Source organism: Ziziphus jujuba, chromosome 1 (genome assembly GCF_031755915.1).
Source record: "Ziziphus jujuba cultivar Dongzao chromosome 1, ASM3175591v1".
Classification (NCBI taxonomy): domain Eukaryota; kingdom Viridiplantae; phylum Streptophyta; class Magnoliopsida; order Rosales; family Rhamnaceae; genus Ziziphus; species Ziziphus jujuba.
This window is the reverse complement of record NC_083379.1, coordinates 2,326,850-2,347,217: the sequence shown is the minus strand read 5'-3', so window position 1 is coordinate 2,347,217 and position 20,368 is coordinate 2,326,850. Positions and strand designations below refer to the sequence as shown.

General features: G+C 29.5%; 2 protein-coding genes across 4 annotated transcripts; one reads left to right on the top strand and one right to left on the bottom strand.

Moving 5' to 3' along the window:
- Window positions 1-8,717: 8,717 nt before the first annotated feature.
- LOC107429763 (lisH domain-containing protein C1711.05) lies at window positions 8,718-12,250 on the bottom strand. Of its 3 annotated transcripts, XM_016040540.4 has the most exons (7): window positions 11,813-12,249; window positions 11,383-11,447; window positions 11,126-11,172; window positions 9,938-10,848; window positions 9,263-9,352; window positions 9,104-9,165; window positions 8,718-9,028 (listed from the first exon to the last, which is right to left on the bottom strand). In XM_016040540.4, exons 1-7 carry the CDS (start codon window positions 12,038-12,040, stop codon window positions 8,923-8,925), a joined length of 1,509 nt encoding a protein of 502 aa, XP_015896026.3. In that variant the 5' UTR covers window positions 12,041-12,249; the 3' UTR covers window positions 8,718-8,922. The 3 variants fall into 3 exon arrangements, with proteins under 3 accessions (XP_015896026.3, XP_048321760.2, XP_048321762.2); XM_048465803.2 differs by lacking the exon at window positions 11,383-11,447 and having other exon boundaries at window positions 11,813-12,250; XM_048465805.2 differs by lacking the exon at window positions 11,383-11,447 and having other exon boundaries at window positions 11,126-11,169; window positions 11,813-12,250.
- A 4,521-nt stretch (window positions 12,251-16,771) lies between these two features.
- On the top strand, window positions 16,772-19,710 carry LOC107429678 (large ribosomal subunit protein uL30y). The gene is made up of 7 exons (XM_016040445.4): window positions 16,772-16,958; window positions 17,488-17,672; window positions 17,781-17,878; window positions 17,995-18,052; window positions 18,843-18,922; window positions 19,019-19,121; window positions 19,233-19,710. Exons 1-7 carry the CDS (start codon window positions 16,787-16,789, stop codon window positions 19,446-19,448), a joined length of 912 nt encoding a protein of 303 aa, XP_015895931.4. The 5' UTR covers window positions 16,772-16,786; the 3' UTR covers window positions 19,449-19,710.
- The last annotated feature ends 658 nt before the right edge of the window (window positions 19,711-20,368 follow it).

Here is a 20,368-nt window from a genome sequence, read left to right as displayed (position 1 = left end):
CAATGACCGTCTGCTTGATACTGCCGATGAGCAAACACCACTTCAGGATGCTTTTCTTGTTGCTGATGATGTTCTACGTCAAGGAGTGCAAGGAATTTTTTCTTTCTTTCTTTTTTTTTTTTTTTTTTTTTGGGTGTGTGTGCGTGTGCGTGTGTGTGTGTTGGTGGTGGAGAAGTTTGACACTGCTGCAAAAATCAAGGTGATTAAAATTAAAATTTATTTATAAATTATATATTAATTTATTTCTAAAATTATATATTAATTTAATTTGTCGGTGTTAAAAAAAATTAAAATTTGTATGTAAATATAAATATATAAATTTACAATTTTAATTAAATATAATATTTTTTATGAAAATATAAATATAATTTTTAAAATTTTTATTTTTAAAAAATTTAAAATTAAAATTATAAAATAGTCTAATCTAATCTGATTCTGCATCAAACATGGGACAATTATTCTATTATTCAGTCCGAAATTATGCCAAACATAGTACTATATTATTCTATCCTGTCCGATTCCATCTGATCTGAACTTGTCCTGTCCAATCCGGACCTATTCTGCATACCAAACGCCACCCAAGAGTTCTCAATATTTGACGAAAACCAACAAGGATAAGAGCTCATAAAATTTATTAATTTCTATTTTCCTTCAACAAGACAACGCAATCGCAGAGAGAAGGAAAAGAAAAGTAAAAATAAATATATATAAAAAAAAAAGTAAAGATATGTAAATAATTAATTATAACAAAAATAAATTCATGAAGTTAGATATTATGGGAACATGTAGAAGATACTATCGGTCATGTCCAAGTCCACTGCCATATTAATTACATTTAGAATGTTGTTGGCCTTGGAAAAAGTAAATACAAAAGGAAACCACAACCATATCTTATGTATGGAGATTTTAAGGAAAAAAAAATAAATATATATATATATATAATTAATCTTTCAAGTGCTTGATTAGACCCGGCAGATTAGCGGAAGGAAAGTTGTTTTTTACACCTGTGGATTCGAGAATTATACTGCAATACACACACAAGTATTACTGGAAACCGCATTTTTATATTCAATAAAAAGCTTCATGTATTGACAAAGAGCATAACTTAAGTGGTTAAGTTTTTCTTTATATATTATAAGAGCGGTTTATAAGTATAATAAAAATTTTAGAATAATTTATAATTTTTTCCCCCAAAAAAAGGCCTTATGCATTTTGTTTTATTTATTTATTTTTTTTAAATTGACTGAACTAATATAAAATATATAATCAATGCGGACCATTCAACTTGTTTTACCCCAATCTAGAACTCTAAATATTTTTAAAAAAGAAATTATATATTATCCCAATTAAAGCATAACTAATGCTAGAGATATTAAATTAGTAAGTAACACAATAAAATATACATATATGTAGATATAATTTTTTAAATTATAAATGTTTATAATCCAAAAAGGAAGGATAGGATTCAAATCCACAACTTTATGAACGTGGATGTAGAAGATTTTTCAATTAAGGCATCTTATTTTATAACATGTTTTTATTTTATTGGTTGAAATTTTAATAATAATATATACATATATAAATGAATTTTTTAAAAGATACGTATAATTAAAAATAAATCAATAATATAATAATATTTATTATATGATAAACTTCTTAATAGGTTTAATGGATAGCATTGGTCAATTAAACTAAATAATGAGCCAAAAATCAAAGAGGGGGAAAAAGAAAAAATAAAATCAACATATTCAATGTATTTGACAAAAGATTAATGAAAAGAATCAAACAAAAGAAACTGTGTGCGTTAACTTAAATTCTAAATGACTTTCTCTTTTTGGATGGACCTCCTCGCACTTTATTTTATTTTATTTTATTTATTATTTATTATTATTTTTTTGGCCGGGTTAAGTCCTCTCATTCTATGGACATATTTGGTTTATGAAATAAATATATAAATAAAATTCATATTTCATAGATTTTATTTTTTCTACATTTTATTTTTTCTACATTTGAAAAGTTTTTGAATTTGGTCATAGCTATTTCATAAGAATAAATATATCTTCATTTAAAGGAATAACAATTTTTTATTGAAACATCAGAATTTCTATTTCTATGTTTTGATTTGGATAAACTTTAAAATATTCTTATCACATTTAAATTTAAATTGATTATCACATATTAAAAATATATGAATAAATAAAAATTTTAATTTTTAATTAATTTTTACCAAATTTAAATTTTTTGGAAAAAGAAAATATTTATAAAGCTTAAACATTAACTCTAAATCAATATTTTTACTTGACATACCAATAGAAATTAGGAATCTTTTTTCCATTTTCTATTTCTATGAATAACTATTTCTATTTTAAAAGAATACGTATTCTGTATATCAAACATAATCTTATTTTTTTAATATAGTAATTAGCCTTTTTGAAGTTTCCTCAAAAATTTTAATTAGTGATTATCACCTATCAAAATTTAAATCTTATAAAAGATTGATGATGCAATCCCCTTCCCATTTTGTCAAAAACAAATCATAATTATTCCTTATATATATATATATATATATATATACACACTATCATTCTTCACATTCGTATACTAGTTTGTTGGAATACGAACCTGTAATTTCGTACCCATGGCCAGTACCAAAAGAACGAAAAGACTATCAATCTGTAACATATCAGTATTGGAAGACAATAAAACCTGTATCTCAAATTTTGTTTACTAATATTGTATTAATAGTTGATAAAAATACTATAAACAATGTTAGAAATATAAAAAGGTGTATTAAAATATTTATCAAATTGTAAAGTATTATCATTTTACTAGCTTAAATTTAATTATACTAGTCTTTTAAAGGGTTTGAGTCACTAATGTATAGCATATATATTTTTGTTATATTAAGATTTTAACTGATAAAATAAAAACATGTCATCTTATTATATCATTTTGGTAAGCATTTTGATAGATATTTTGGTATTCCTAATATTGTTTAAAATTTATATCAAAATTCATGGAAAATGGATACAATGATATTTCGTCATATTATTTGATAAATGAAATTGGATGACTCCTATATTATTATATGCATATATATACAGCTAGAGGCATCATTCCCTTATTATGACTTTTGTTATTAGCTTATGGATTATTTTAAATGTCAAGATTTTAAAATTTGTATTTGAAAATTATATAAATCTAATGAAATATTAAAAATACTATAAATGTTAAATGATCTCTTTTTTTTTCTTATGAATAAAAAAGTGAAGTGAATAGTTTATAAGCCTTTTAAACTCGGAAGTAAATTGCTAGGAAAAAATCCTGTCAAATAGAGATTTTTTTTTTTTTTTGATCATCTTTCGATTGTTAATACGATACATAAGGACCTCTACTACAAGTTATACCATATAAAACCTATTTCACTTGCAGAATCTCTTTGCATCCATGGCTGAATGGTTATGGTGAAATATTAATTGCTTGTTGAATCATGCAAATGTGAATAAATATTTAAATCTTAATTTAAATATATTTATATGGTTTTTAATGCGGATGGACTTAAGAGTATTCCTATCCTCTTACATAAATAAAGAATCTATTATTGAAAGCTTCGACATTATTGAGGTATAGGTTGGTCCTCCTTCTTTCACTTGTTTTCCACACGAGCATAGTCAAGATGGACCCTGGAAACATGGCGTGCAAGAAATTATTGTAGCCAGCTCTCTCTTGTTCATTCGTACTCAGACTGACGCTTTCCTTTAATTATTGGAGGTTTTCGTGGACGAGCATGATCATGTATCCGTTTCGCAGTTCAGATCATACCATATATATATATATATATACGGTATGGGTGCCACCTCCACATATAATTAGATTTTAGTACCTTATATTGGTGAAGCTGCACCCAATAGTACTTGCTGCATTACCATATCCAACATGTATGTATATAAACCAATATGATTACTTTTCACCACATACGGTAGAAAATTATTTTTAATAGATGATAAACAATTCTGCTATGAAGGATGATATCATCTATATATGTTGAGCATCTATGATCCAGTTATTCGTGAAAAAGACAGTCTATCTGTAGGTAGCGAATTAGGAGGCGCATTTCTTTCTATTTGTCTCGGTGACATTGGAAGTTTCATCATCCTTGCTAAAGAAGAAAGGAACGGCCAAACAGGCTTAGCGACGACCCCTTTCGGCTGTAAAGGACGCGGCTTGTTCCATCCAACGTCGTTATAGATCTTTTAATGAGCAATTCGTTGCTGGGGTCCTTCCAAGAAAGAAAGTCATACTCACAACAAAGAGTTCCTCCTCATCGTTCTCAACGAATTAGATGGGGCTATGTCTTAGACTTAGAGCCATTCATAAAGCGATGGATCGAGTTAGACTTTTAGAGCATATGTATTGTAACAAGTAAGAAGCATCGAAAGGGGTCTTAAGTCCAGACATTATAGGTTTTGTTAGGACTTCTTTTTTTGCATATATGTCCTTTAATTAGATCTACTTATAGTCTTTAAGTAATTTGCACTTAAATGTTTGGAGCCATAAAAGAAAAAAGAACGGCCCAATTCGTTGAAAAAACACCTACAAACAGTACGGGTCCCCTACCTATTAATATCCGTCGGACATAGTCCCCTAAATTATTCACTTCAAAAACCATATAGCCATCAAAAAAAATAATAATAAAATAAAATTTATAAAGAAAGTAAAATAAATAAAACTTAAAGAATTGAAAACCTTGTTTCTTTCAAAAAATACATGATATTAACTCTTTTTGAATGTTATCCTGTGGACTAGGAAAGTTTTTCTTCAGTGATCATTAAATTTAAGTAGCTAGTTGATTAACGTTCAAGCATGGATTGAGATGAGAAACACATGAAGAGACCCGGATGGTTTCTAAATCCAAAATTCTATTACGTATAAAAACTTTAAAAAAAACAAAAAAAAAGGGGGGATTTCGTGGTATAATAAAAGATTGGTTATCCTTTTTCAAACAAATATTAATTATGCACAATAATTTTCTATGTAAAAAAAATGTTTTAAAATATATATCCGATCTATTTCATATTTTAGAAATTGATTATACGAGATCCTCCTTTGTTCATTGTAATGAAGTTTGTAAATATTATTAGAGCATCTCCAATGGTTTTTTTATTAGAGTTTACGTGACATTGATTTTGAAAAATATTTATTTTTATATGATATTCTTTCTATTTAATAGATAATATTTTAAATAATTTCTCTTCAACGGGTTCAGTTTAAAATGTCATGAAATGCTAATATATAATTTTTTTATTTTAAAATTATATATAATTAAAAAAATAAAAAAACCACGTAAAAGTTATTTTTCTTTTAACAAAAGTCAATAAAAATAAATAAAATGTTGATTCTGCCTGTCTAACAAAAGTAGACAGTATCTTTTATAGTTTTTATTTCTTTTGGTGCCCATCAGCTAGAACTAATATACAGAACTATTAAAAATGATTTTTTTTAAATCCTATAAATTTATTTAATATGGCAAAAGATTTTTAAATGTACAAAATCAAAATGAAGAGTATGCTCTTATCATATCACAAACAGAAAAATATATATATCTCGCAAACCCAAAGCAGAATAGCATTTCTTTTTGAAAAATATATATATATATATATATATCTAATTAAAAAAGCTAATAGCACTAGGTATAAAGATAAATCTATGGGACAATTAAAAAAGCTAATAGCACTAGGGATAAAGATGAATCTATGGGACGGTAATTTACTGTTTTTTAATGTACGAGAGCTCAAAATTCCAAAGAAGAGTAATCTCAAAAGAGATTGGGTTGGATAACACGTTGACGAGTTGTATTTATAATATATACAGAAATGCTAATCAGCATTAGTGATCGACAGTTGGGTCCCATGTAAGCATTACCTAATGTGACATTTCTTCCTACAGATTTAATTATATTTCAAAAAATAAATAAATTCAATTCAATTAATAAACATTATCAAACTTAAAAAAAAAAAAAAAATCATATATAGTGTCACATTATGGAAGACGATGAAAGTGAAAGCAACTAAATTGCAAATAAAAACCAAGCAAACTATTCCATAAATACGACTAACCATTTTTTACACATGATTAGAGGCTTAGAGCAAATGGAACATCTGTAGACATAGAGAGAGAGAGAGAGATATGATAATAATAGTGGTATGCTTAAGCACTTCTTCATTTGAATGTGATTTTTAAGCCTTTTTTTTTTTTTTTTTGATAAACAAGAATAAATAAGCTTTTGTAGCAATAATAAATATAAAGATAAATAAAAAGCACTTTTACATTTTTAATCAAACAATATATATAACACTTTTATTTTTTTCTTTTATCATATTATAATTATTTTTATTTTAAACGGACACTATAATATTTGTTGCAAGGACCTACAACTAAACCAATCTCATTTAATAAGAACACATTTATCCTTTTAAAAGGAGTTTTATTCACAGTTTAAATGATTCTTTGGACATCATTTTTGATCTTTTAAAAATTTATGTAATTGATGTTTCTTAAAAAAATTACCAAATAGATAATTTTATTTTAAAAAAATTACAATTTTTTTTATCAAACACAATAGAAACTATTCTTTTAAAATCTTTTTTAAAAAGTAAATTGAAGCATTTTAAAATCATTCTCAAATTAGAGATGACAATCCGTCCCACCCAACCTAATTCTTATGGTGCCTTGCCTCTAACGGGGCAATTTTCCCTAGTTATTTAGCGGGATGGAGGAGAGACAGGGAAAATATTTTGCTCTGGGTTGGGGTAGACGGTTAAATTATACTTCTTCAGATAATCAGACAAGGAAGACAGTAACTTATAGAAAAAAATGAAAAAAAAAAAAAAAAAAAGGAATGATAAATCAAAATTTTAATTGAAATTTAAGTAATACATTTATATAAAATTTCTACCCGGAACACACGCAAAGAAACCATAGTCGGTCAAGTGAAAATTAATCTATGAAATAATTTGATCTAGCAACATCATTGTGATAAATTATTTCATTTCTAAAAATCATTTATTTAACTGGCGGATAAAAGCATACCATAATCGAAATCGTAGAGAGTACTATATTATAACTTGTACAAATTTAAAACCCCAATTAACATTCTCTGTATATCATGTATAAATAATTACTTTTAGCGAAACTAATTGCCAAAAAAAAATATATATATATATATATATATATTTAAAAAAAAGGGAAAGAAAGAAGGGGTAAACCGACCACATAAAAATTATCTTTGGACCTGCAAGGTCCGTTTGAGATCCAAAAACGATCAGACAGGTGGTTAAGATGGGGATGGGGGAATAAGTTCTTTACCCTGAACCCGCCCCTTTTAAAAATATTATTTAAAACATAATATATTTAAATGTATAAATCTTTTGTATATTTTAAATTTTAATATTTTATTACTTACATTTGCAATTTACGTATTTTAATATTAAATAATATTTAATAAAAATAATATTTTATTAAAAAAAAAAAAAAAAAAAAAAAAAAAAAAAAAAAGAGAAAAGAAAGAGAAACATCTAGAGAGGAAGGACTCAGCTGGTGACAGGGTCCCAAATTGAAGGGAATAGAGGAAGCTGCCATGGACCCCATACAATGACCATCCCTATCTCAAAATGGACATATATAGAGTCATTGCTTAAAGAGAACGCAAGGGATTGAGTGGATTGATAAGTCTTTGTTTGTACAATATCCATTGGCCAATCTTACTTACAAATACTACTTTTTTTTTATTTAAATGAAAATGACAACAGCTTGTCTTCCAAGCTATCCATGATTCCACTTTGTGTGAACCGAACGGAAAGTCCAAATGTAACCATAACTCAACTCAACTACTTTCCATCTTTCTTCACCACGATTTCCTCATCTTTTCATAAAAGCCTTATCACAAACTACAAGAAGAGGTAGGTGAATATTATACTTATATATTTAACAATCAAATTTACTACTATAAAAGCAGAAATAAATAAAAGCTACTTCAAGAAGTAAAAGAATGATTCTCTACAATATATCAAACTGCGATCCTAATAGAAAAATACATTAATGTAAACATCAATTGGAAATTTATGTACATTAAAAAATAAAGATAAATTATCCTTGAAAAAGGCTTTGTACGAGCCTAATAGAAAAATACATTAATGTAAACATCAATTGAAAATTTATGTACATTAAAAATAAAGATAATTTATCCATTAAAAAAGCTTTGTGAGTATCTTTGAAAAAGTTTACAAAACGAAATTTCAACATATATTTCAAATGCAACTAACTAACTTTCCCTAAAAATCAAACTCCTTGTAGGTCCACAATTTCTAACTATAAAAAAATGATCCAAGCAAACATCTAAGGCTTTAACAAATTTTATATTTCCGCCAAAAATGTCACAAAGTAAATGGGCCTTTGCAGACAACTATGAGGCCCTTCACCATACTATGGGCTTGGTAACATCTCCCTGTTTCTTCAAAGTAGACCCACTTTTTGTAGGTGTACCAGCCTAGCCCATCATCGATTCTAATAAACAAATTTAAATTTAGAAAACAGGCTTTCCAGTGATTTTTGCTTATCCGTACCGCAAGGCAAAAATACATAATCAAGGGACGACAAACCTTATAATATATGGAATAAACTTTCCACCCCCATAGAAAATGTTATTCCAAGTAAAAAAATAAAATAAAATAAAACAAGTTTAATTAGATGAAATGAACTTAAATATTTTTGTTTACAGATGGAACAATTTGGCCTGCAACATTAATCACCCCAGAATTACCATTTGTTCCGTGAAAAATGATGCTTTCATAACACGCTCAAAAAAGCAACTACAATGCCAAAAATCAAAAACTTATGCCGCACCAGAAAAAGGATATGCGGGGGTCATTCATCGTCGGAATAATTAAACTTAACCGAGTGTGACTGCAGATCAATCTGCCCTCCTCTATAACTTCCACGCTTCTTCTTGGTCTTTTCATGCCGAAAATCCCTGAGAACAAAAGGAAGAGTTAGGCTCCTGCTAATACTACAAAAGTAAAATAAAGGGCAATATATTAATACACACCTTCCTCTAACTTGCCCCAGAACTTCTTGTGCTTTTGCACCATAGCCACTCTCTGCACCATCCTGCACAGAATCAATAATGTGAAAAATCTAACAGGCGCATAGAACAACACAAACAAGTGAACACTGAGACAGCGAAAATGCACATGAACTATCTTACCTTTGCCCAATAAGAATTATCTTTAAGCCTCTCATCAACAAAGTCCACCTCATCAACTTTCACCCTTTGAAATGCATGGACAGTCTTCGGCTGTAATAACAATATCCATCAACATGAATTTTAACCAAGACTTGCTTGACAGCATCAGAAATGTAGCAAACATATTATTGGAAGCACAAGTCCAAAGCACCAAAAATATGCAAGAACACACAAATGTTAATAACAAATAGGGGAAAAACACGTAAATGCCATATCTTAACCCCTTAAGCAGCATTGTTATTACACACGATGAAACAACCAGTAGCTGCCAAAGGAGCATCAACCTTTAACCAAACAATTACGAGGGGTTAAGGAAAAAAGAGAACAAGAAGAAGAACCAAGGAAAAAAGAAGAGACAAAGATATCGATCCATCAAAAATGACATGGCCCCATAAAAATAAGTTCAAACACACCAGATTTTATACAACCTCAATCGTCAATAGTTTAAATTCCAAAACCCAACTAATATGCATACCAATTCTGTGTAAATATATACATATATATATATATATATGTACTGACACATATGGCAAGGTTCTCACACCTATGATGATTGACAGGACTTATCATAGCAACAGGAATTTTACTTGGCACAACTACAACATAAATATTTCAATAAGGCATTTAGAAGTGTACCTCAACAGAACCATTTTGCTGCTTCTTTGTGCTTTTTGGCCCGGAAGACTTCTTACCATCTTTATCAATGTTCTCATTTTCCTGACCAATTTGACCACTTTCTTTTTTATTCTCCTTCATTGCATTTTTATGACCTCCTAGGGACGCAGCCACGTTTTGATGTTGCTCACTTTCCTTGGATTCTTTTGAACCTTCAACCTTTCTGCGTTTTGATTCTTCTTCTTCTTTTTTATCTGCAGGCTGTGAATCATTTTCATCAGAAACCAATCTTTTCCGTTTTTTAGTACCTTTATTATCCTTGTCATTAGCATCCACATCAGATATTTTGTTATCATCCTTCAGAGAACCAGTTGCATCTGTATACCCTGTGTCAGAATCCTTTGAATTTAGACCATGTAAACTTTCAGAAGCCAAATCACCCTTCTTTTTCTTTTTCGATTTAGACTTGACACTCTTCTCTTCCATCTGAGATTCTTTAGCATTTACTGCAATGGAATTATCCTTACCACTTGTAGTAACAGCCCCTTGCTTGTCCTCCAATCCTTGTTTATCATGATTACCAACACCACAATCATCATCTGACTTGTTCTTCCTCTTCCCCTTATTCTTGGTTTTTTTCTCTGTCTTTGAATCAGTGACATTTGTACCCTCTGAGGGTGCTACATCCTCATTTTTTTGTTTAGTTGCAACAGGCAATGACTCTAATTGATGATGTTCTACAGGAAGAGATTCAGAAACTAATTTGCTCTTCTTTTTCTTTTTCTCCTTTCCACCTTTATCATCAAGCCCTGCTTCATTTACTATATCATGTCCATCACTGACATTCTTTTTGGTCATTTTCTTGCTCACAGCTTCTGTTGTAACCAAGTCCCCACCTCTCTCTTCTATAGCTAGGCCATCTGTCCGCTTATCTGCATTACAACAGATCTAGAATATGAACTAAAATCAAGATTTATAAAGCAAATTCTGCTAAAAAGTGCGTGCACATATAGGCATGTAAGCCCATAAAAGGGTAGCATGTATATACATTTAAGCATCTACGCATCTGAGCATTTAACCATTTAAGCATGTATGAATAATATCCGTAAGCTTGTATAGACACATTTGCATATATTCTGAAGTGAAATGTAGAGTGAGGGAGAGAAGGAGAGAGATAGAGAGAGAATTATATTTAATTAAAAAGCAAACCTTGCTCCTTCTGGCCGTTAACATTTGTCTTGCCAGCACCATGTCTACTGCAAAAGATTAAAAACAAATAAGGAGCTAAATAACATGAGAATATAAACCGGTAACTTAACAATAGCATGATAACGAGCCCAAACCACCCAAAAAAATAAATAAATAAATAAAATGCAATTCAAGGTGTCAAATCAAAATACTTAGTGTGTGTAAGTATTTCCACTGTTTATTTAAGCATAAAACGAAGAGAGAAATTCACATCCTACCACATTTCAGTATACTTGAGGTACATTTCTTCTAAATCCAACAAGGAGTCCTTCAAATCATCTTTCTGGGAAATTCATGTCCAATGGAGATACACATTGTTAAAAAATGAATAGAACATATATATATATATATATGTGTGTGTGTGTGTGTGTGTGTGTGTGTGTGTGTGTGTGTATGTATATATACAAATTGGAAAACAAGTAGGAAATAAAATTAGGAAAACTACACTTTTACTAAATTTAATAAATTACAACTTGTTGTATAATTTAAAGGGGTTCTCAAATCAATTTTTTTCAACTTGGTAGAAGGAAATCTAACCATCTCGAAATTTGATGATCCATAATCTTACTGTTGTATGTGCACAAGGAGGGAAAAAAAAAAAATTCTTTTCTGGGCAACCAATCAGAAGCGTAGAGTGAAAGCACCCACCTTGATTTCGGCTTCAGACCGAAATTTCTTGAGCGTTTTGGAGAACCCATTGAGCTCCAGGAACCGAGCAACCGATTGGAGGAGAAGAGCCTTCTGGTCGCCATTCAAGATTGGAGCTTTATCGGCGGAGCCATTAGAGGCGGTGTTGTGCTTCATGTCTGGTCTCGATGAGAGGAGAACTTGGCGAGGCTTTAATTCGAGAAGGGCAGGGCTAAGTGATTCGGGCATAAAAAAAATTAAAAGCCCTTTTTTTTCTCCTTCTCAGCTGCCTAGGTTTAATGGAGAAGAAGATGAAGCACAGCGCTTGGTAGCTTTAACCTTTAAGATAAACCTCTCCATGACAAACTGAGACAGGGTTTAGGGGTTGGGAAAATTAGGGTTTCGCTATTGGGAGATATGGACTTGACACGTGTACTTAAGAAGCTCTGTTCTGTTTATTAGACTTTCGAGTGATTAATTCACACCGCATCCCCCTGCCCCCCGCCCCCCCAAAACAAAAAAAAAAACAAAAAAGAAAGAAAGTTTCTGATTATTTATAAATTGAATAGGAAATACGAGACACACACAAAAAATAATAATAATAAATTTACTTTAGTAATGGTAATTACTCTTTTAACTTATGTGATCCGTCAACATACCTATCTGCATCATAGCCTTCTTTTATATATGTATAACGATTTTTTTATTTTTTTTTCAAAGTAAATTATATTTATTTTTTTGTACAATAAAGTATCTAAATGAATGTTAAATTGTTATTTTAGAATTGTGGTTACCAACATTTATGTTGTCTTTATACACAAGCAAAAGCTCTGGCTATTTATTTTTTTTAAAAAAAAAAGAAAAGAAAAACAAAATAACGAAATAAAGGTCCTATATGTGAAGAACATAAATTTATTAACTAATGTCAAGACTCACTTTAAAATAAATGGTGTACCCCCAAATCACCAAAACAATGCAATCTTCATAAAACCAAGGATTAAAATATCTTATATTTTTTATATTTTCATTTTTTGAAAAAAAATCAAAATAAAATTTAGGTTTGAAATAGAAATGGATAGAACTTCCATAATATCCATTAAAATTTTCTAAATTTCCTTGAAATTTTCATGGAAATTTTTGTAAAATATGTATATAAAATTCTTAAAGATTTGGTTAAAAAATCTATAATTCCTATAGAAATTTTTAAAATTTCCACTGAAATTTCGAAAATATCCAGGAAATTTTTTAATTTAAAAAAAAAAATTATAAATATTATTGATATTTAATTAAATTTTTTATCAAATTAACTTCATTGATAATTTTTTTACCCTTTAATTGCTTTTAAAACATTTAGTGATATAAGCGAAATAGAATGAATTTAATTAAATAACATTAATAAGTTCTACTTATTGAATATCTTTAAAGCAAAAATATAAAGATTGTAGATTATATTTTATAACCTAGCAAATCATATTGTCGAGAATATCTGTTTTACAAATGTGGATAAATAGATGATGAAATATATACATGTGAAATAATAATGTTTTTTTTGAAAAATAAAAATAAAAATTCCTGACAATTCATAAGTTTTTTTTTTTTAATTACATTTTTGAAAGAATTAGAAGAGGTAGTGGCCAAAGGAAATTACCAAGTTGAGAAGTTGGATTAAGTCCATTTACTGGTGAACAATATTACATACATGCAACACAATATGAAGATCATAAGAGTAGAGATGCAGGTTAATGATTTGGTACTGTTGGAAAAGACTATATACGTAAACATAAATCTACAATGGAGATGTTACAACAAGAAAAATATTTGATTTCTATGAATTTTGGATCTATAAGGGTTGGAAGTCATTTTTATAATCATTATTCAATGGATATTTATTCAATGTCATCAAGTAGCAACTCATGGGTACCATCTCAAACTCAACCATCAAATAGTAGTAGTTATGCACATAGTCAATCAATAATGCAAAATCTATATGGTTGGCATATTAATAATTATATGTAAAATTATCAGGGAGATACATATTTTTATAACTATGTCTCACATTTTATATTTTAAAATCAAAATGAGGAAGACACTAATGATTTTCAACCACCCAAATAAGATGGCATTTATGAACTACAATGTAATTGTAATAATTGTTTTATATATTTTAGTTAATAAATAAATTTATCATATATGTACTTTTTTTATATATTTTTATTAATAATAATTTATTTATGGTCATTAATACTTATTATAAATTAATTCAGTAAGGAGAATATAACATCCATTCAATATTTTAGTAAGTTTTATAATTAATTTGATAATTAATGGATTAGATAAGCTAATTCTAAAATTTCAATAAAAAATTTTATTTTTTAAAACAAATTTTTATTATTTTGAAAATAAGCAATGTAAATTGAAAATAATTCATACCAAATATCATTGAGAAGAAGTGATAAACTTTGCTAAAGGGATGCTAAAGCTTAAAAAGGAACCCTTTGGTCTCGTTTTCTAAATTACGTTGGAACCCAAAAAAAAAAAAAAAAAAAGTTTGAATTGTTAAAATTCAGAATATAAGAAAATTTACCACATGCTTTTTAATTATTATTTTTAAATTACTAAATGAATAAATTACCATGGAGAAAAACACACTAAAAAATAAAATACAAAAAGGAAATCAACATGCATTATTTTTAATGCAAATAAATTATTACAGAAAAACTTACAATTTGTTCAATTGAATAAAAATTTGAGTGATTTTTCCCAAAACTTTTAAGTGTATAAGTTTATAATTTAAAAAAAAAAAAAAAAAAAACCAATTAATATGAAACCAAATCATAAATCTCAGCCTACCAAAAGGCTAATCCGGAAATTTCACAGCACATAAACGACCTAGACGTGTCGTTCCATTAACGCAAAACAAAATATGGACCATCGTCGATCGCATAAGCCCATCTCAGTCATAGACCTTTTGAACGATGCCTTTTTTTTTTTTTTTTTTTTGGGGAAGCTATTAGTTATAGAGCTCTTCATAATTTTGATTTAATATGTACCCATACAGGTTGATCTTAATCTTAAGAAAAATAAACTAGTTTAAATGGAAAATTGTTTGGTTTATAAAATTTGTTCATTAGCAAAAATAGTTGATTCAGTTGGATTGTGAGGTTTAACTCAAGGGATGATTTTTATTTTATTTATTTTTTGGTACATTCAGTATCAATGCCATAGATTGACCCAGTTCATTAAAGAATCATAGTTTGTTCATAGTCTTTCCAAAGAGACCTAGGAACTATCATTCGCTTTTGGTCTAGGAAAATTTTTACAAAATGGGACAACAACTAGGAAAGAAAAACTTGTTGGAGAAAAAACCATTTTTACCAAATTTTCATAAATTACAACTTGTTGTGTGCATCAAGGGGGGTTCTCAAATCTTTTTTTTTTTTTTCAATTTGGTAAAAAGGAAATCTAGTTATCGTCTCCAAATTGATCCATAATTTGGCGCATAAAAAAAAATAAACCACTGTATTCTCGGCAACTTAGTAAAAAAGTCTTTTTTTAGCTTAAAGAAATTAGATTTCTGATTGAGTACGATCGGTCTAAATTTTAGGAATTAATAGGTTATTAGCAATTTACGTTTTATTGATTTTATGGAAATTCGCAAATTATATAGTTTATGAATTTTATCACTTTCTTCTTCAATGATATATATATAGAATCCACATCAAAATTCAAATAGAATTCATCAGGAATCGAACCGAACCGTTGGTCGGCAGCTTTCTTCAACTCGATCCACCCCGAGTCACCGGTCAATGGAGAAGAGCATTTTGGTTGGCATTCGACATTGGAGCTTTACCGACTGAGCTAGTAGCGGTATTGTCTTTTTTTGGGTAAATAGTAGTGGTATTGTGCTTGATGGCTGGTTTCGATGAGAGGAGAACTTGGCTTTAATTCATCGACACGTGTACTTAAGGAAAAAAAAGAAAAAGAGTAGCAGCAGTTTTCTAGTACTTAATACATAGCAAAACCCGTATTTTCACAAGTGAAATAGTTTGAAATTTTTTAATCTGTTATTTTAGAAGTAAAATTATATTCTTTTTTGGACAATAAATTATCTAGATGAATGGTAAATTTTTTTTCAGTGACAAATGGTAAAATATTAGTTTAGAAGTGTGGTTATGATCATATATCTTGTTTTTCTGTATAACCAAATCCATGGTAAATTTCCTTCTTCTTCTTCTTCTTCTTCTTCTTCTTCTTCTTCTTTTTTTTTTTTTTTTTTTTAATATTGAATTTCATAGTCTATCATTATCAGGACTCACTCAAATCAATAGTGAAAGCCCAAACCACCAAAACAATGCAATCTTCATAAATCCCAGACCAACAGAAGTTCCTAGCAATATTTTACTTCTTCTTCCTTTTTTTTTTTTTTTGTTTCTTTTAAGTAAGATTCAGCAAAGGTTGTCCAGTGAAAGTGGGAAACAGAGTGTTACCGTGGGCAAAGGAAATTGCGAAAAATTCATAAATAAATTTTTTTTTTGGTGGGTAATAATTCATACAATATGTCATTAAAAGAGAACTGTTGATTAATCTTAGAAAAATAGAAGCGTTAATTCTTAAAATCATGTTGGGAAAAAAGGGAATTAATTAAAAAAATAAACTTACCAATGCATTAAAAAAAATTGAATAGGTTTACCAAACACCCTTTTATTTATTTGGATTTCTAAATGAGTATATTACCATAAAAAAAAAAAACACTAAACTAAAGAATAAATAGGTATGCATTATTTGTAAAATCTAAATAAATGTTGAAAACAAAAAACTAACATAATTCAATTGAAGGAAATTCTGTGTAATTTTTACACAAAAATTTGTAAATACAGGTTTATAATTTATATTTTATAATAAATTAAACTAATATCTTCCAAAAAGCATAAAATCTAAACCCAAGGCCAATCGGGACATTTCACTTAACATCAACGGCCGAGACCCATCGTTAAAATGCAAAACAGATATGGACCGTCGACTTCACACTGCCATCTTAACCAAAACCCTAATCTCAAACATATAATAACTTTCTCTCTACCACTCAGGGCTCCGAATCCCTCTTCTTCCACTGGGCCGACCACCTCTCCAGGATCTCAAAGCTCATCAATTTCTACAGCTGTCTCTGGTATTTATCTTCATACTCTCTGATTCCTTGTCGTTTTGATCCTTTTTTTTTAAGTGCATTTTTCAGAAGGATTTTCTTACTGTAAATCCCCCATTTTGTTTTCTGCTTTGTTCTTTTTGGTTCTATAGACTGGCATTTATGTATTGTTTTACTTTTTTTCTTTTTTTTTCCCAGGTAGTTTTACTTTCAGTTTGGCTAATGAGAAAATGAATAGATTGAATCATTGAAACGAAATGGAAAGTCTTGGAAAATGTAGAAAGAAATTAATTTTGTTATGCATTTGTTCGTGGCTAGTATTTTCCATATCATCTGTTTGTATTAGATTTAATAAGTGCATAGAAGTTGATCTTAAGAAAAAAGCTGGTTTCAATGGAAAATTGAATTTTTTTTTATTCTTATTATTATTATTTTTTTTAGTGAAAACTAGCAGAGAAATCAGTCTAATTTGAAATCTTATCATGGGCTTATTGCAGAAAGATCATTGATTTAGATAGCTAACTTATTAATTATGCCGCCCTTTGTGTTTCAGAGATGGGTGAAGAAGTCAAGGGAGGGTCAGTGATTCCTGAGTCGGTGTTGAAAAAGAGAAAAAGGGAAGAAGAATGGGCTCTGGCAAACAAACAAAAACTTGAAGCTGATAAAAAGAAAAATGCTCAAAACAGGAAATTGATTTATAATCGTGCTAAGCTCTATGCAAAGGAATACGATGAGCAGGTATTAATAATTCCTGTTTGTATTATGGTTTCCTGTTAAAATTTTGTTCTTTTTAATATATTGGGTTTACATTTATTTCTAATGATATGTTGTAAATTATGTCATCAGCAAAAAGAGTTAATTCAGTTGAAGCGTGAGGCAAAACTCAAGGGAGGATTTTATGTTAACCCTGAAGCCAAGCTGTTGTTCATTATCAGGATTCGTGGGTATGGTTTGATATAATAACTGATGTACTTCTACTGGTTAAGGCATGTACTTATTAACCTTGTCATAGTGTTTGATCAATTTTTTTTTTAATTTTTTAATATTTTGAAACTTTCAGTATCAATGCCATAGACCCAAAGACTAGAAAGATTTTGCAGCTTCTGCGTTTGAGACAGGTAATAACTTATTTGAAGTATATCATACCATTTGGCAGTTTGTGTAGAATAACAGTTATTATTTCGGGCCTTTTTTTTACCTCTTCCCTCCCCCCAACACATCATTAATGTAATATTATGTTTTTAGTACATAAGCAGCTTCATCTATACATCAGCATTGTTGATTATCTCTACAGGGGAAAAAAATGGTATCTTACTTTCTTGCAAGTAGGACTTAGTTTCCTTGAACTTCAAATTTAGTTCTCCTACTTATTCAGTGAAAATTGACATAAGAAAAATGCCATTGCCATTTTGAAATCTTGAAATATTTTTTGTTATAATCACCCTGATCTGCCTGCTTAAACAGTGTGTCACACATATTAGTTTTATGCATCTTTTGAATGTAAGGCGCTTCACACACTGTCCTGAAGTGGAAGATTTTGCTTTGTTTATGCATACCAAATTGTATGCAGTGAAAGTGGAATCTAAACATAGTTTTCAAACTTGTAACCCAACGTTCTTATTTAACAATCTTTTGCACTCAATAGATCATTGTTTGTGAGGCTGAACATTTGGTACCTAGTCATTTTGAAGGACTGTCTAATCCACATAATTGTTGATACAGAGATAATATGGGAGCATTGCATGGGCAGCCCTTTTATACTTGATTGGGATGTGTTTTGCTTGTTGTTTGACAATGTAGAGACTATTAAGATTTAAAAAAAAAAAAAAAAAATTTCACTGGTTGGTCAGAATCATAATTGATGGTGTCATTGTTAGTAAGATATGACCTTGCTTTGTATGGTTGCAGATATTTAACGGTGTCTTTCTGAAAGTAAACAAAGCAACCCTGAACATGCTGCACAGGGTTGAACCTTATGTTACTTATGGGTATGCCATTATGAGTGGATGAACTTTGTGAATTTTATAATTGTCCAGGTTTCATCTGGTTTAAAACTATGCTAATGTGAATGTATGAAATTTCAGGTATCCTAACTTGAAGAGTGTCAGAGAATTGATTTACAAGAGAGGTTATGGGAAACTTGACAAGCAGAGAATCGCTTTGACTGACAACTCAATAATTGAACAGGTTTGTTGCAACAATCTCTAGTATAGATTAAATCTATACGAATCACTGGGCTTTTTTTTCTTTTTTTTCTTTTTTTTTTTTTTTTTTTTTTGACGATGTGGAAATTGACAGGCTTTGGGTAAGCATGGAATTATTTGCACGGAGGACCTTATTCACGAGATAATGACTGTTGGGCCGCACTTCAAGGAGGCAAACAACTTCCTATGGCCATTCAAGCTCAAGGCACCATTGGGTGGTTTGAAGAAGAAGAGAAATCACTATGTTGAAGGTGGTGATGCTGGAAACCGTGAAGACTACATCAATGAGCTCATCAGGAGAATGAATTAGGTTTCTTTTAAAGTAGGATGATTTTTCTTAAAATTTTGAGCTTGTCTCTTTGTTATCCCTGGAAATTTAATTGACTTATTTTTGGGGCCTGAAAATTGGACTTTAGATTTTCAAGTAAACAATGATGGTATTTTTATAACATATTGTTTGGTAATATTTCTTTGGACAAGTAAAGAGCTAGTTTGTCGATGGGAGAGAATCTATTCTGAGATAGTTGAACATGTATTATGGTATATTTATTAATTAATTATTATGTTGTCCATGTTCTATTTGTGGAGTTTTTAAAGATATCAACGGAATAATTAGTGATATTCTCCTTAATTTGAATCGTCAATAAATAATAAGGTTGTCTTCCTTAAGTTTTTGGTTTTGTAAACCTCTTTCGGCAAATTTCAAGAGAAGCGGTAATTGCATTGGTAATGAAGTCAAAATGAAAAAATTGGCACCTGTTTAATGTTAGTGTGAAAATATTCTTTTTTTGATAAAATAGTGTGAAAACATGCTTGTACATAGATGGTTTTAAGTGATAATTATGGATTAAACTTTTTTTTTTTGGCTGACTGCAACTGCTGCCTTCTCTAAGTTAATAATAAAATACAATTTGTTTATGTTTTGTGGAATTACTGATTTATATATAAATACACACACAGTTGAATTAAGAAATATGACCGGGGGTATATGGATAGATTTTCGCAAGTGTAGTACGTGTAGGCCTGTGGATGCTTGAATGAGAAAGGAGCCACGGGTCGATGAACAGCGGCTCCAACCCACGATTCATTTGGATCCTCAAAACCCCACGAGTCCTCTTCATCGTCTTTTTATTTATAATTTTTTTAATTTGTATAATTATATATAATAATAATAAGCAATTTCCATGAGAGAGAGAAAGGAGATTGAAAACCAAAAGCAGAAGGAATTGG

What these genes read in the sequence shown, in the direction of transcription:
- LOC107429763 (XM_016040540.4), bottom strand. Translation starts at nt 12,040, where the DNA reads ATGCCCGAATCACTTAGCCCTGCCCTTCTCGAATTAAAGCCTCGCCAA. An exon ending in CTCAAGTATACTGAAATGTG is followed by an intron (nt 11,173 to 11,382) that starts GTAGGATGTGAA and finishes AATCTTTTGCAG; the next exon opens with TAGACATGGTGCTGGCAAGA. An exon ending in CTGGGGCAAGTTAGAGGAAG is followed by an intron (nt 9,029 to 9,103) that starts GTGTGTATTAAT and finishes TTTTGTTCTCAG; the next exon opens with GGATTTTCGGCATGAAAAGA.
- LOC107429678 (XM_016040445.4), top strand. Translation starts at nt 16,787, where the DNA reads ATGCAAAACAGATATGGACCGTCGACTTCACACTGCCATCTTAACCAA. An exon ending in GAACCTTATGTTACTTATGG is followed by an intron (nt 18,923 to 19,018) that starts GTATGCCATTAT and finishes ATGAAATTTCAG; the next exon opens with GTATCCTAACTTGAAGAGTG. An exon ending in ACAACTCAATAATTGAACAG is followed by an intron (nt 19,122 to 19,232) that starts GTTTGTTGCAAC and finishes GGAAATTGACAG; the next exon opens with GCTTTGGGTAAGCATGGAAT.